Here is a 14803-nt window from a genome sequence, read left to right on the forward strand (position 1 = left end):
ATCGCACGTCCCTTTTTCTGTGTCGAGCGAGTCCGGTGTTGGGGATCCGGTGGATCCGGCGCATGCGTGGCGACAGTGCAACACGCGCCCTCCGATGAGCCTTCCGCACGGTTGAGCATTTCCACCATTCAGAATCGATGATGTCACGAAGCGGAGCCAGCATCCCCACCGACCGCGGCTCGCAAGGGTGGTGGTGGTAACGGTGCCCTCCGCCCATTGGTCCGACGTACCTCGAGGTACCAACACGAATCGCGGGGTCGCAAGCACGACCCAACGAGAGTCCGCAAGTCGGTGCGTGCCAGTCCGTGCGTGTGCTTTACCTAATAATATTTCCACGGCCAGGAGTGCCCGCTAGTGCCCGCTTTTGCCCGCTTTTCTCTCGTCTCTTCGTCTCTTCGTCGATTTTAGCCCTCTCGCTCGCTCTTAACTTTGCCTCCTCGCTCCTCGTCGCTTCGACTCTCTCTCTCTCTCTCTCTCTCTCTCTTTCTCTCTCTCTCTCTTTCTCTCCTACCACGGCTACTCTCGAGAGCCAAGAAAGCAGAAGAATCACGCTGCAGAGCAGCACGTGTGCTGCGCTCGTGCGGATCGTAGAAGCCACCCCCGGCTTACAGTTGCTCGAAACAATCTCTCGGGCAGCGTAAAATTGTTGCGAGCAATTATCCGTTCGACGATCCCGAACCGCACGTTTTCCCGCGACGAAACTAGTTTTGTTTGCTAGTTATTCCATCATCGGTGACGAAAGAAAGTGTGCTCGTTGGCCGCATCATCCCTGCGAAGCCTCGACCGATCCGCGAGATAATTCGTAGCGAACGATCGAGCGAAATCGGTTTCACGGTAGATGACATTGACGTTCGCTGACCTCGCTGGTCGCGGTTCGTTCGCCGGAGTTTAGTGCCTGGACACGCGAGTGACTGTTCTCCGATCGAGTACCTCGCGGTCTCGTCCCGTCGATTCGTGAAAACTGTGAACAAGTACGCGGTGTGATCGCGGTACCACGTTGCTCAGGGATTCCTCCTCGTCCTGGTTCCTCCGCGAGCCGATCCCGGGGACAGCGTCGGCCGACGGCAGCTTTTGGTACGTAGTCACGTGGTAACCTTGGTTCCTCCTGCCTTCTATCTAGGCGGCACCAACATTTCGCGCCTTGGTAAAAGACGAAACAACTCGTCGACGAGTTTATCGGAGCTTCTCGATTCGTCGGTGCTCGAGCGCGTTTGTTGTCGTCGTTGGGTCGCGCCATGAAAATATCTTTGAAAATAGCGTCTCTGTCAGAGAAAAAGGAACAGTCGGTCGAAATTCAACTATCAGCGATGCATGTTGATGGTCAAAACAAGAAAACGGTTCGCTGATTTGTTGAAATTGTTGGAAAACTTTGATAGTGGACACTAAGGCCGCGCGTTATTCGTTCGCAAACTGTAATCCATAGAGTATCGTACAATATCCGAGTGCCTACGAAAACGTAACAGACCCGTGCAAAATTGTCGCATAGAGCCCTCGGAGTCGCCGTATTTTTTCAATAGTTACGAAAAGAGATGGAAACGTTGGTGATCGGCAGCAAACGATGTAAAGGCTCTGGCTTTACCCTAAAACCAGAGAGCAGTTTTGTATCGGGCTTTACAATTTATAAGGCACTCGAGAGACAAAGATCGCGACACCGTTTGCACGACGGAAAATTGTAAAGAGGCTCGCGACGATGACAAGGCAGCGGCGACAGACTCGTTAGTGGCGGGCGCGAAAGAGACGTTCCTCGGCGGATGCTGGTTAATCGGTTTTCAGAAATTAACCTCGCGACGTTAAATACGCGTCCCAGAGTCCCCTTGGTTCCAAAAGGAACCCCTCCGCCGGTTGTCTTCCCGCTTAATAGTCGGTATCAGCGGCGCGCGCGTATACACGGGTGTGCGAGGATGCAGATTGCACGCGCGTACCCTATAATACAGCTTAAGTGGCACAATGCGGCCGGTACACGCGCGCTATATTGGAGATGAATGTGATTGAACGATACGTTGAGTTCTGTTGTCTGCGTTTCACCGTTTCTCTCGGTACCGAGCGGAGCAAGCGACGCTGTTCTCTCGCCGCGATCCCTCTCTGCCTGCCACCCTCTTCGCGTCTTTCGCCGCTCCCGTGTACAGTATTATGGTGTAATTAGGCAATAGACTACATGACTCTCCGTGTAAAATCCGCGGAGCGAACGAGCCCCGTATCCGACGTCGCGATGAATGCTCCAGCCCGTACAAGTGTGGACACCCCGCGGCGACATTCGACGCGCGCATTGTCAGCAAGCCTTTCCGACTCGACGAGGGTTCGTTGTTCGGGGTTTTCTAGTAGTTTTCGGTTTCGCTGAATGCAAACTGTTTTGTGCGCGTCGGCCACCGACGAACGTCGAACCGCGTCGTCGTCGCGCGTCGTCTAGCGTCGTCTAGCGTCGCCGAGCGTCGTAGAGCGTCGTTGGGAGCCGAGTCGCGTCGAGCCGCGCCGGCTCCGTCGAACTGACGGACCGCTTGTTTCCTCGAGTACTGTCGGGGACCTACTGCAACCAATGTTCGTCACAGGGGCCCGCGACAACCCGGCGATAGGTCCCCGATGGCCGATTGATTGTTTAACGCGGAAACTGTCGAGTCCAAACAGCTCATAATTCTTCTATCGCCTTTTAAAAGTAGCCGGGTCCAATTCGCCGAGACGTGCCACGATCTTTATCGCGAGGTATATTAGAACTATTAGATGTAGGTACCCAGAGAATGCCTCGGTGGAATCGCTGGATTCTCTGGAAGAATCTCAGAATCCGTCGCTTCGCCGGGTTTGATAGCAGCTCCGGCGTTAACTGCTGCATCTATTGAAACAGTTATAATTGAAACGATTAGTACTTTACGCGTTTATTACAACGTGTTTGCATCTGTTCGAATGCTTTAAATTATCGGTGATGAGTGAATGAAATATGATCCGCACTTAAACGAACGGAACAACGTTTGTACCTGATAGTTTTCTTACCGAAATTCCTAACAGAAATTTCTGGCACGAGATATAGTTTGAAAACTTGTTTTACAACCTTTCTTGCAACTATCATCGTCTAAATAGTAGCTAAGGTTAAAAAGAAAAGTTCTTTACCTGTACATCCACGCGATTATTCCCGATTCCGGAATAATTTAGGAAACATCCATTATCGATTAAAGAAGAAAGATGAGAGAAAATAATAGTGTGCACAAAATTCCAAGCGAAGCCCATGCAGCGAAGAGGAAAAATATTCCGAAGAGCAGGTTCCGTGGTACAAAGGTTCCGCTGTAATTAAACATCGTCGAGGTAAATAATTTTTTTATAGGCAGAGAAATATCGCATACAGGTGCGATTAGGTGCCTCTAATGACGGCACGAAGGCGGAAGCAGCGATTTTCCTCTCGTAACGCGGAATTTCATTAACGTAAATCCTTGTGCACGGTTGAGGAGGCTTCCGCAAGATCTATAATCGTTTAACAGCCAGTTAACTGTTCGCATTATGAACGAATCGTTGAGCACCCGTGAATCGTATAAATGTTACACACGCGCGCGCGAATTAACATTGACCAATAAAATGTGTCTCGTTCCGCTGTTCGTGCAAAAATATTGCTACAGCGAATAATTCGTAGCCGATTCTTGAAAGAAATACGGAAACGATTCCCAGTTGTCTATGGCTAGTGTTTCGCTCGTCCAAGCAAATCCGCGAGTTTCGTTTGGCAAAGTCTCTTTTCCCATCGAATCGAATCGAATCGAATCGAATCGAATAAATGCTGCGTTTATACTCGCGCCCGATGAAATTATTAATTAATGCTCGCGAAATAGAACGGCGGCGGAAGTCACTGCGTAAGGCAGCAGAGGGGTCGAGGGGAAACGAGAGCGGGCGAGCAGTTAATTCCTGCGGGCTTCGACCGTGTACCATGGGGTTGGATTTAGAGTGTGACGGTAATAGTGGCGGTGGTGGTGGTGTAGCGTTGGTGGTGGTGGCGGCGGTGCCATTAACAGTGTTTCGCCGGAAATGTAAAGCATAATGCGCCGGTAGCTGGTGGATATGGAACCTATTACCATCCGCGTGTATAATACCAAGCTCTGCCGGTGTTTCGCGTTGTTACCGCGCGCCGCAAAGAACTCGAAGGGCTGTAGAACGCGGCTCGAATAATTGTCCCGCGAAACTTGCGTGGAAGACTTTACAAGCCCGTTCATCAGTCACACTTTGTTCGCTGAATTACGATGAAGCCGGATCGGCGACAGGGAGGATGAGTTCAGCCGCCCTTATCATATTTAACCCTTCCACCGTGCGAACGCGAACAAGTTCGCGTCTCTAATTGGCAGGCTTCGGTATATTTTAACGTCGAAACGACCGATCTCGCGTTCCTATTTTTTGTAATAAATTCGTTGGTTCAAATTTCCGTTGCACCGACACCTGCGAACACTCCGGATAAATTATCTCTCGTTACTTTTACAAACCGGCACGCGTTAGTCGCTGTTTGGACCTCGACAGGTTTGGCGTCCAAATTACCGAGCAATGGGATAAATGTATCGGAGAATTCTCTACCAACGCTTTCAAAGTTTCGTCGCTGTGATTAATCCGTTTAGTAAATGATAATAATTTGAAAGCAAGCGACATTAATATAATCCGAATGGCATTGAAAGAGTTGATGCAAGATGCCGTGGAATGATCGGCATGGAAAACCGGATCACGGGTCAGGTATTTGCGCTAATAGTTGGCCCGACGCGTCGCAAATTAACAAAGACGAAGAGCCGAGTCGGAGTTTACTAAATCGACAGCTTGGCGTCTTGTAAACACAAGCCAGCGAGATCTTGTTTGCGCTCAGTCGCGCATAATCCGAGGTAATCCCCTTGCACAATATGCGAGTGCGATGTACTTTTCTCCCTTCCCGCGACACTTCTTCTTTTTACCGTCGCCCCACGCACCTCCGTTCTCTTTGCTCGCAATCCCCTGTCACGCGTATCTCGTAATTTTTCCTCCCTTCAAAACCAACAAAAAGAGTACAAAACGTAACATCGTATCCAAGTACGTCCCCGCCTTTAAAACATAATTACGAGCAAAAGAAGTGAAATTCGACGATGCGCGGGATGCTCGTCGATGCTAATTACGATTTTAATATACAGGGCGTTCCCGGATTAAATCCCCAAACTTTCTATAAAATACGAAATAATTACAATTATTTTTATAACTATTTTTGTTACAAATACAACACGATTTCCTTTCGTAATGTTTTCAAAGTTTGAAACTGCTTAAAGTTTGGCGATCTAACCCTGTATATTCGTGGAATACCTTGTCTCGCGATCTAAATACTGTTGAGATTGATTTCGTATTTGCCTTGTGTAAAAGCACCCTGCCGTTCACATCGAACCGTGTCAAATCATCGATTCACCTTCTATCTCGTACAATCAACCCAAACAAACTATTGTGTCGAGAACTGCAGTCGCGTTTTGTTTCGCGTTGCACGAGTCTCGCTCGCCCATCCCATTCAGACGGTTCCCTTTGTCGCCTGCACAGAAAAAAAATAACGATTTCAGGATTTATTACCCTTAATTGGTTCATTACCGACGCGTGTTTTCTGTCCGGGGGCTCGCAAAGACCCTGTCACGCGGCCACGTACCGCGTTGCTTTTCTTTTCTCGAGCACTCTTTATTCATCCTAACCTTTCTTTACACACAAATGTTCTTTTCCTCCAGATTATAGCGCGTTAGAAATGTCGGTGGATATAATTGCAACTCTCTGGTTGAATTAAACTGCGGATTCTATTCGTTTATGACAAAAATCAGTAGGTCAAATAGGAAGCTGTAAAGAAATTAGGAGAATTTCGTTAACATATCGTTACGCCATCTTGAGCTAATAAAGAAAAGTTCAAAGTCGTAATATCTTATCGATATAGTGTTAAATATTATATTGTAACTGTAAAATAGCTGTATACGATTACCATTTGAAACGATTCGAAAGCCAAGCAGCGTCTGGCAGTCTTCGATTTGATGAGAAAAATAAGTCGTCGTTGACACGCGACTGCTCCGCAGAAGACTCGACGCTAACGAGGGAATTTGATTTGCAATTCCTAGGTCTGGGAAGAGGTCTTCTTGGCTAAACTATAGCGAGCTCTTGTGGAATCAGGTTCGATACGTTTGTGTCTGTGCACTAATTATTACACCGTCGAGGTTGTTCCCGACCCTTATCATCGCTCTCAAACGATACACGTTTCTCTTTCTCACTCGTATCGCGGCACGGCGACAGGTTTAGTGGGCGGTGCGCGTGTAAGTGAGCGTAGCGAGAATCATCTACAAGGAGAGGAAGGAGGGCTAGCGAAGAGAGAGAGAGAGAGAGAGAGAGAGAGAGAGAGAGAGAGAGAGAGAGTGAGAGAGAGAGCGAGCGCACGAGGCCGGGTAATTACGACACTCGAGGCGGCGAACGTCGCGGTGCGCCGTTCAAAACGAGACCTCGTGTATCTAAGCTTTTAAAAGGGATTTCGCGTCCGCAGAGAAACGCCATTATGCCGTTAAGCTCTCTCGTAGGAGAAGCGATGCCGATTCTTTTGCTCAACAAGTCGTGCCCTTTCCACACCGGAGCTCGTTACGATGGAGCCAATTAGAACGGAGAGACACCTTTTCAATGTTAGAGGGGAATATCGTGCCACGGTAATTACGATCTTTCTTGTCATCGAGCTCGGTGAAAGCATATTAATTAGGCGTGACTGTCGATATCGTCCGAATGCGAGTCGATATCGAGGAAAATAAAGCGCGATGCCTTCCACGCAACTTCTCGCGTTAACGTTCGAACGTGCTCGTTCCGTTCTCAAGAATTCGTGTTTTCTTCCTTTCTTCTAATCGGCTAAAGACACTCGAATCACACTCGCGAACCGGTACGCGAACCATTTCGATTTACACAGGTGACTCGGCGTGTGGACACAACTGTGAAAGTAGATGGAAACTAATCTCGATCGCAGTATCAAAAAGTCGATTGGTCGATGCAGAGTGGTGTTTCGATATTCGTTGACCCGGTGCTCGTGCAACGTATTTCGTCGTTTTTAGTTGGTCGAGTGTGGCGCGTCGGCGGCGGTTTTCTTTCGGATTCGTTGCACGATGCAGGATAAGGCGATTCGGTGTAAATAATACTTGCAGGTATTTGGTTATCGATCGATGACGAAAACTTTTCTTGTTTTAGTGACCGGAAGTGCCTAAAAGCCCGAAGATTCTGCCTTCGCAGCAGCTTGGCGCTGCGGTCGCTCCATGGCCGGGCGCCACCGGCCTCCTAGCCTCTGTCACCGCTGACGATATGGCACACAAAGGTAAATTCATGCTCGTTTCATTCTTTCTTTCACCGTAACAATTAAACCTTCGAATCCCGCCGTATAACGATACAATAAATCGCCTCAACCAGGAACAACGCGGCCTGTTGCACGCTTTTTTCAAGGTTATGATCGCAGATGTTGTACAAGGAGATGACGCAATATGTTATGAGTCGAGTAATATATATGATACGACTCTAAAGATGCTTTGCAAAGCTGCGAAAAATTGTGAAGGTTAGTTGGAATCCGCTCATTTGGTAAACGCGTCGTCGAACGTTGCTAATTTGTCGCGATTTCGAAGGAAAGAAAAATAAAGGCGTAGCATCGTTTCGAACCGGGTCGAAAAGATGAAACGAAACAATGTCGGGGTCACGCTAGCTCGCTTGCTCGCTCGCTCGCTCGCTCGCTTCGGGAATACCGGTGAAGCCGAATCGAAACGTCCGAGAATCAAGAGGGAGACGTTCGGTTGATGGCTAAGGCGTTTAACCCCATTAGTCCTGAATGGAAGTTCGGTCGTCTCTCTTTCTCTCGGACTTTGAAAGTTTCCGTCGCAGTTCCGTACGGTGTGTCGTTCGCTCTCGCGCTTGCTCGAGCTCTCTTAACACGAGGGTACAAAGAGGATGAACAGACGACGTCTCAAGGCTTTCTAAAGCCGGCAGGCTCTTGCCTGAAACTGGCTGCTCACTTCACGTATTGATTTCCATTCTCTTACGCCTTCCAACGCTCTCGCCCCTTTCCGCGGCTTCTGTCGGCCCTTGCGCGAAATCATCCCCTCGCCACCCCCTTGGCCCGATAATCGCGGACGATCGCGCGCGCGAAGTCTGTCTCTGCTTCCGAGGGGACTTTGAACTTTTTCGGATAGCTCGTTCGATTATTTTTAAATGCTAATTTGCTCTCGAATCTGTCCGCTGTTCCTCGAGCTCGTCGAAACTCGTCTGCGGAGGAGCTCTCGCCGATCCGTAAACGAAGCAAGAACAACAAAGAGACGAACTCGTCCGGTTAGGCTAGCTCGCACGCAAGCCCTTGGGTCCATCGTCCGTCGGCCACTTCTCATGTCGAGGCTATACGCCGTCCTACTACAATATAGTACATCGGAAGACGTACGCGAGAGATCCGTACCGTGCTCGGGGAAGGTCTTGTAGTCGGTGGATATGCGAATGGGGGAAACGCGGCGATGGGGCGAGCGAGCGGGCGAGCGAGCGGGCGAGCGAGGGATTTCGGTGGTTGCGCGAGAGGAATCGAAAGGTGACGCGATAAATGCTCGGCGCGAGTTAAATCATCGAAGAATCTACAAGTGAGCGGCAGCGAGCGAGCGAGAATCTGTGCGCGATGCTCGAAAATCCACGAGTTATCTGACCGAGTGCGGCTCAGTGGGGTGTGTAGCGTTAAGTTGGCGTTAGCTCATCGAATTGCTCCGGTGGAACGACGTCGGCCGCGATGCCAACAGACGAGGGTTTTGATCGATCGTACGTACAAATCGTATTTCCGGTTCCTTCGCGCGAAGAGAACAAATCGGCTCGTCTAGTTTTTCGGCCGACTATTTGCCCGATCTCGCGGCACCGTCGCGCGCGTTTCCGAATTTCGATCGAACGCGGCAAATTCGCTTTACGACGATTCGGCGAGAGAGCGGCAGAGCGGGAGAGCGGGAGAGCGGCAGAGCGGGAGAGCGGGAGAGCGGCAGAGTTCCGCGAGGGAGACGGTCCAAGTCGAGTCGTAAACCCGGCTATTTGTTCGATGGAAACGCGATGGTCACCGACGAAATAGCATCGAAAGCTCGATGGGACGGAGACGTTGCCGGAAATATTTCAAAGATCGCGCTCAACCAAGTTTTTGGGTCCATTCGCGTTCCCGGTATTACGTGCACGTGTAGGTGTAGCTGCGAGGTACTTCGTTAAGAAACTTGGCGACTAACGACCAAGACTCGGTTGTAATATCTGGCGAGAGTTTTGAAAGTTTGACAAGTTTTCGCGTTCCCGTGGCGCGTTGGCTAAACGAGAACTCTACAAATTCGGTAATTAATTTGCTAATAGATCGTAACGGTAATAACTTCGTCATCGAAATTTCTAATTACGTTCTATTTACCTTTTCACGAGGGAACGCGCGAGAACGGATCGACGTAGCGGAGGAACGCGCGTCCTGCGACTATTCCGCGCTGCAAAGATTTTCTTCGTCGAGCAAACAACAACGATGGCAAGTCTCGGCCGCGCGCGCGTAAAGTCCCTCGAAGCATTTGGAACCCGAAGCACGCGACTCGTTTATTATCGCGGGCACATATTTTTCGCGCGCGTTACTCTCGCTCTCGTTCCACGTGGCCGGAACGGAAGAGGACAAGAGCAAGACCGGTGAAAAGAGAGCCGACGAAACGAGAATGCGCCTTGGAAATATCCGGTCGTCGCGAGGAGCGCCCCTTTGATCCGCGAGCCATATTTCCTCGGACGTCCTGGAGAGGTATCAGGCTTTCTCATTCAATTAATTCGTAACTGCCCTCGCATAAAAATGCCGACACCCTCTTCCCCTGTTCCTTTACGCCGAGCGAAGCGCGGGGGATGGCAAAGGTGGCCGGGAGAATTCTACCTTCGAAGCTCGCCACCTTTATCCGTCGGTACCTTCGGCGCCGAGGTAGCTTCCTTCTCCGCTCTCTCGCCGATTCTTCTTTTTCCTTCCGCGTCTTTTCTTCTCCGCTCTCTCTTCCCCTCTCCGTTTCTCTTTCCTCGTTGGCTCTCTTTTGCTCCAGCGCCGCGTCGCGTCGCGTCGCGTCGCGTCGACTCGCTTCGCTTCGAGTCGCGACACTCGTCCCTGAAGAAACGGTAACGTGTTTGTGCAGAGAACAGTTGCTGCTCTCGTTTCTTAGGCGAACCGGACGAGGTTATCCTTTTGTTTTTGCCTCGCCGCCTCTCGTTCTCTTCTCTCTTCTCTCTCCTATCTTTTCCCTTTTCCCAGCAAAGAACTCTTCGGACGCCGCGCCGGACTCCGGATAGAACCGCTCGCCTCGTTTGCGAGCCCGTAGGTCTTCGAACATCGTTACGATTACGTGACAATTAACGCCGCTTTGTGCTCAAAAAGTACCTTGCAAATTAGAAAAGAAAAGAGGCGAGCGTCGCTCTCTCTCCTCTCGCACCTTCGAAACGTTCTCGTTCCTTTCTCATCATCCTTGGAACACCAGCTGTTCCATTAGGGATAACGCGTGGGTCGACTCTCAACCCTTCGACCGTGTGCAATGCTCTAAAAAATACCGACAATTTCAAATCGACAGTTAGTTTCCGAAGCGAAAGATTTTTATGCCGGATGCTGCCGAGACGGAGACGTCCGCGCGTGTCCATGGAAGGGCAGCGGAAGGGTCGAGAAGAGGAATGCGATATCATGGAGTGTCGATTGATAGGATCGCGGCAACGATCGCGGGGGACGACCGTCGAAGACGAGGTCGAGGCCGGTTCGGGTAGAGCGGAACTCTAGCCGGTTGAAATAGTCGGACAGAAGTGTACGCCTTGCATCGAGTGTATTCGACTGTAAAATTCCCTCTTCAAACAGAAACGGGTGGCTGGCACATTTCGGCGGGCGGCTTGGTCCACCCTGAAAAAGATGGGAGACCGCGCGCGCGCGCGCGCTCGCTCGCGCGCGGAGGGTAGTTCCAAGGAATTCGTAGTCCAATACAGAGGCACAACACGGGTGGAGACTCGGCGAAAATTCACCGTGTACCCAGCACACGTACGAAATGGTTCGATAGATAGATAGCCGTAAAATCTACGGCTCTGCTTTCCTCCTACGGCTCTTCCCGCGGGACACGAGGAGACCGAGGAGAGGAAGAGTGGAGACGGGGGCCCTCCTGCGGCGGCGGGGCGCTGCTTCTTCGAGCCGAAGGACGCGCCGAGCGAGCGAGCGAGCGAGCGAGCCTCCTAGAATCCTCCGAGTATCGAAATATGGAAAGTACGAGCAACTGTTCGCGTCGCCGTCGCAAGCTGTCAACTTGCACAGAGTTATCGAGAACGCGAGTTGGACGGACTTTTGGAAAATCTAGGTCGAAATAGAGCCAGCCGCTCCGCTCGAAAGTCGAAGAGGTTTCCACCAGCCGGTGCTGCGTGCTCCGTGAAATTGTAAAAATTTCATTCGACGGACGGATACGAAAGTTTTCCGTACGTAGCTTCGCGACGATTCGATCGATGATGATTTGGTGCGAAGAGAGAGGCGATATTGAAGGGTACAACCGATCGCGCCGCGTCTTCCGGCATCTACCGGCCTCTCTTCGTCCACTTTGCCGCGTTAAATCGGCGAAACGATCGGCGCATTATTCGCGACATCCGTGGAGAATCCATGAAATTCCCATCGCAATAGCTCGACGGCCTGACAGCGGCGAGGGTCGTCGTCGTCGTCGTCGGGCCACTAGTTCTTTTCTTTCATCGCGTTAACGAGCTTCGCCGGTAAAGCGTCCGCCCTCCCGTTTCCATTCTAGCCACCTTTCTTTCTTGCTCCGATTGAAAATAAAAACATTACTCGCACTTGGAAATTCGAATTTCGCCCGGCACGAGTGGCTGGACACGCGAATTGCACCCGACGGACAGACGCTATAAATTGCGCCAACTATAAATTGCCGGGGACTCTGAGCGCCTTATCGGCGAGGGCCATTGCGCCGATTACTTCGCCTGGTGCTGCTACGCGACGCGACGCGACGCGACGCTCCGGCGAGGAAGCAGACAATAAGACGATAAAAGACAAAAATCGTACGAGCTACGAGAGACATCGAAGAGACCGACGAATCTTCCCGACACGGCCGACGGCTTCGGGAAGGGGGACGGAAAAAACGATGGTTAGCGCACCGAATAAATATTTTGACAAACCGTTTCGGAGGGAGCAATGGTGCTCCTGTACCCACGGGTTCGTCGACAACTGTCGGTCTAATTTTCCCCCGAAACATTTCCGGAGATTACATCGAATTCTCATTGTGCTCCTCGTGCCTCGTGGCACCGCCGGATTATTTGCTCTTTCAAAGGTGGTCCGTGTAGTTTTTCGACGGAGGAAAACGGATATCCTCGCCCCGTCCCCCACGGCCGATCCGGAGGAAAACAACGACAGATTTTCTTTTCGAATCGCCTCGATTTAATTGCTAAACTTTTCTAAACGAATAACAGTTTCCTACGTAGGAAAGAGATTGTATACGACGAAACTCGATGGATTTGAAGCGCTCTGTTCGCTCGATGGCTGTCGACGCATGCCATTCGTATTTGCTCCTCGCGGCGCGCCGGTGGCAAGATCGAGCAAGAATCATCGAGAAATCTCGAATAAACGCTTATCGGTTTCCCCGCGTGTGTGCTCCCTCTTCTCTTTGAGCGAACATTTATATTCGTTCGCTCGTTCAGGTTGAAGCGCGGCTCGGTTCTCGGCGAAAACAAAACGGTGTAGTGCAATTTTCTGTTCGTCGCTCGTTTTCCCGGGGAAAATGGTCCGGCCGCGTTGTAGAACGAGCGAAAATGTGCGTGCGGATCGTTAGTAAACGCGAGTTAACAAGGCGATAATGACGTCGTTCGGTGAACCCGGTAGAATTTTCATCCAATTTTTTGAAAGGTTCATTTGTACGAGTTCACCGACTGTACACTTGCCCTCCGCGTCTTGCTCTCTTCTCCCTTCTTCGCCCTTCGTCTTTGTAAATCTCCCCCTCTCTCTCTCTCTCTCTCTCTGTTTCCGTCGCGCTCCCTCTCGACGGTCCATCTTTGTTCGCGCCGTTTTTCGCGTCTCCTACTCGAACGACGCTGTACGCGCAACCGGTGAAAACATTTTTTTCTAAAAAGAGCCTATCCAGGCGGTAAAGGGATCCAGAGATACTTTGCCGCGGAACGATTCGCCGCGAATAAGAACGGCGCTGAAACTAGTCGCCAAGGTTGTAAGGCGGCGGTGGCGTGGCGGCCCGGTTCCAGAACTGGATGTAGATCGACAGTTTTCGGAGGGGCATTCCCACAGCTGATCATTCCGATACGTGGACTAATTATGTCAAAGCCTTCACGGACAGGAATCCCACGGGAACGAGCGGCCCGCGCGACCACAATGCCAGCCAGTCGATGTCATTGTGCACCTTGTACGATATTGTGCCTGTACGCCTCTGTTAAAGGGCCCCTTTCTCGGCTTTTTATTTCCCGGCGGTGCGGCGCGCGGTTCGACCCTTATTTCGGCATTTCTGTCGGGGGCCTTTCTTGCATTTTTCGCCAATAACCGGCGAAAAAGGGGGTCCCGGCGCGCTCCCGTCGTTCACCGTCGTTCACCGTCGTTCCGAATATCGAGAAACGTCCCTCGCAAACGTCGATCGCGATTAAGCTTCTCTCTTGCCACGCCGAGTCGCGCGCAGACACTGGATCCGCGTGGATTACGACTCCGGAACACATGTCGCTCTTCGTCGTCTGCTCGATTTTGTTCTCCCTTCTCCCCGCGCGGTCGCACGATTCCTCTCTCGCAGGATCCGTAAATTTAACGAGCGTCGCTAACAACGTCGATTACTTTCCCTGTATCTTTCCGTGTTTGAGAGTCCGTCGCTTAAAAGTTTAAAGCGCGGTCGCGAGCGCATGGGTGGCTCGTCGCTCGCAGCCTTCCCCCGTTCGTTTCTCGTCTTTGTTCGCGAGAGACTGTCAACGGATTCCCGATACCGGCCGCTGATGTCGAGATAACGAAGGTAAGCGGAGCTGGCCAGCCAAGTCCGCGTCTCGCTCGCAGAAGTACCTACCTACGTCGTGTGGGTACGGTACGAAGGTTGTGGACGGACCTTTTCCACGCGGTGCACCCGGAGAAGCGGCTCTGACAGATTCGTTGGCGTGGAATAACGCGTTTACGAGCTCTTTGTCCGGTCCGCTTTGGGCCACGACCGCCTCGTGCTACCGGTGCCGTGGCTACCGTCGATCCCGATCCATTCCTCGACCTTCCAGCTCCGAGGTACAGGTTGGCCTCCAGGTAATTGGATAATTCGACCCGGAAGAGCGTGCGTCTCTCCTCCCTCTCTCTCTCTCTCTCTCTCTCTCTCTTTCCCAGGAAGACCCAATTGCCTGGGCGCCAAAGGGAGACGCGATTAACCGAAAAACCGCTTCCGAAAGCGACAGCCTTCCTATTTACATTTTTCAGGGCGAATGGCCCCCGGCTGATGCCCCGAGGAGATCGATGGGCCACTACGTTCCCTCTCGCGTTCACCTTTTATTCGCGTTCAAAACAATACCTATCGTAGGAGGAGACGCGCTTGCATTCTCGTCCATTAGGTTACGTTAGATCGACTGTAGAGACAAGGTATGTCAGGTTGAAATCGTACGGTCGCATTAACTTACGGAGAGAACACACAACCTAATATATACTTGTACTCATTGTAGTCGAATGAAAACCTTGTGTAGTCGATGAGAAATGGACATCGCCTATTGAAAGCCAACGCTTCGAGTGTCACCGACAATGGCCACGGCATACGTCTCACTCGATGCCCGGGAAGCGGTGCGTTCGCGGAGCACTCGGGTACACCGTGACGCCTTTCACGGATCGTCGAAGGTCCCTCGATCGCAA

The 14803-nt window shown here is 51.3% G+C and overlaps 1 protein-coding gene across 1 annotated transcript in view; it reads left to right on the forward strand.

Annotated features, from left to right (window-relative positions):
- The first annotated feature begins 804 nt into the window (after window positions 1-804).
- The window catches only part of LOC144478444 (paired box protein Pax-6), a 59123-nt gene continuing 45124 nt past the window's right edge, over window positions 805-14803 (forward strand). The window contains exons 1-2 of the mRNA XM_078196324.1: window positions 805-1074; window positions 7162-7285. Coding sequence (XP_078052450.1) covers window positions 7273-7285 — 13 coding nt within the window. The 5' untranslated portion in view covers window positions 805-1074; window positions 7162-7272. The remainder of the gene's footprint in view (window positions 1075-7161; window positions 7286-14803) is intronic.

The sequence above is a fragment of the Augochlora pura genome, chromosome 1 (assembly GCF_028453695.1).
Source record: "Augochlora pura isolate Apur16 chromosome 1, APUR_v2.2.1, whole genome shotgun sequence".
Lineage (NCBI taxonomy): Eukaryota > Metazoa > Arthropoda > Insecta > Hymenoptera > Halictidae > Augochlora > Augochlora pura.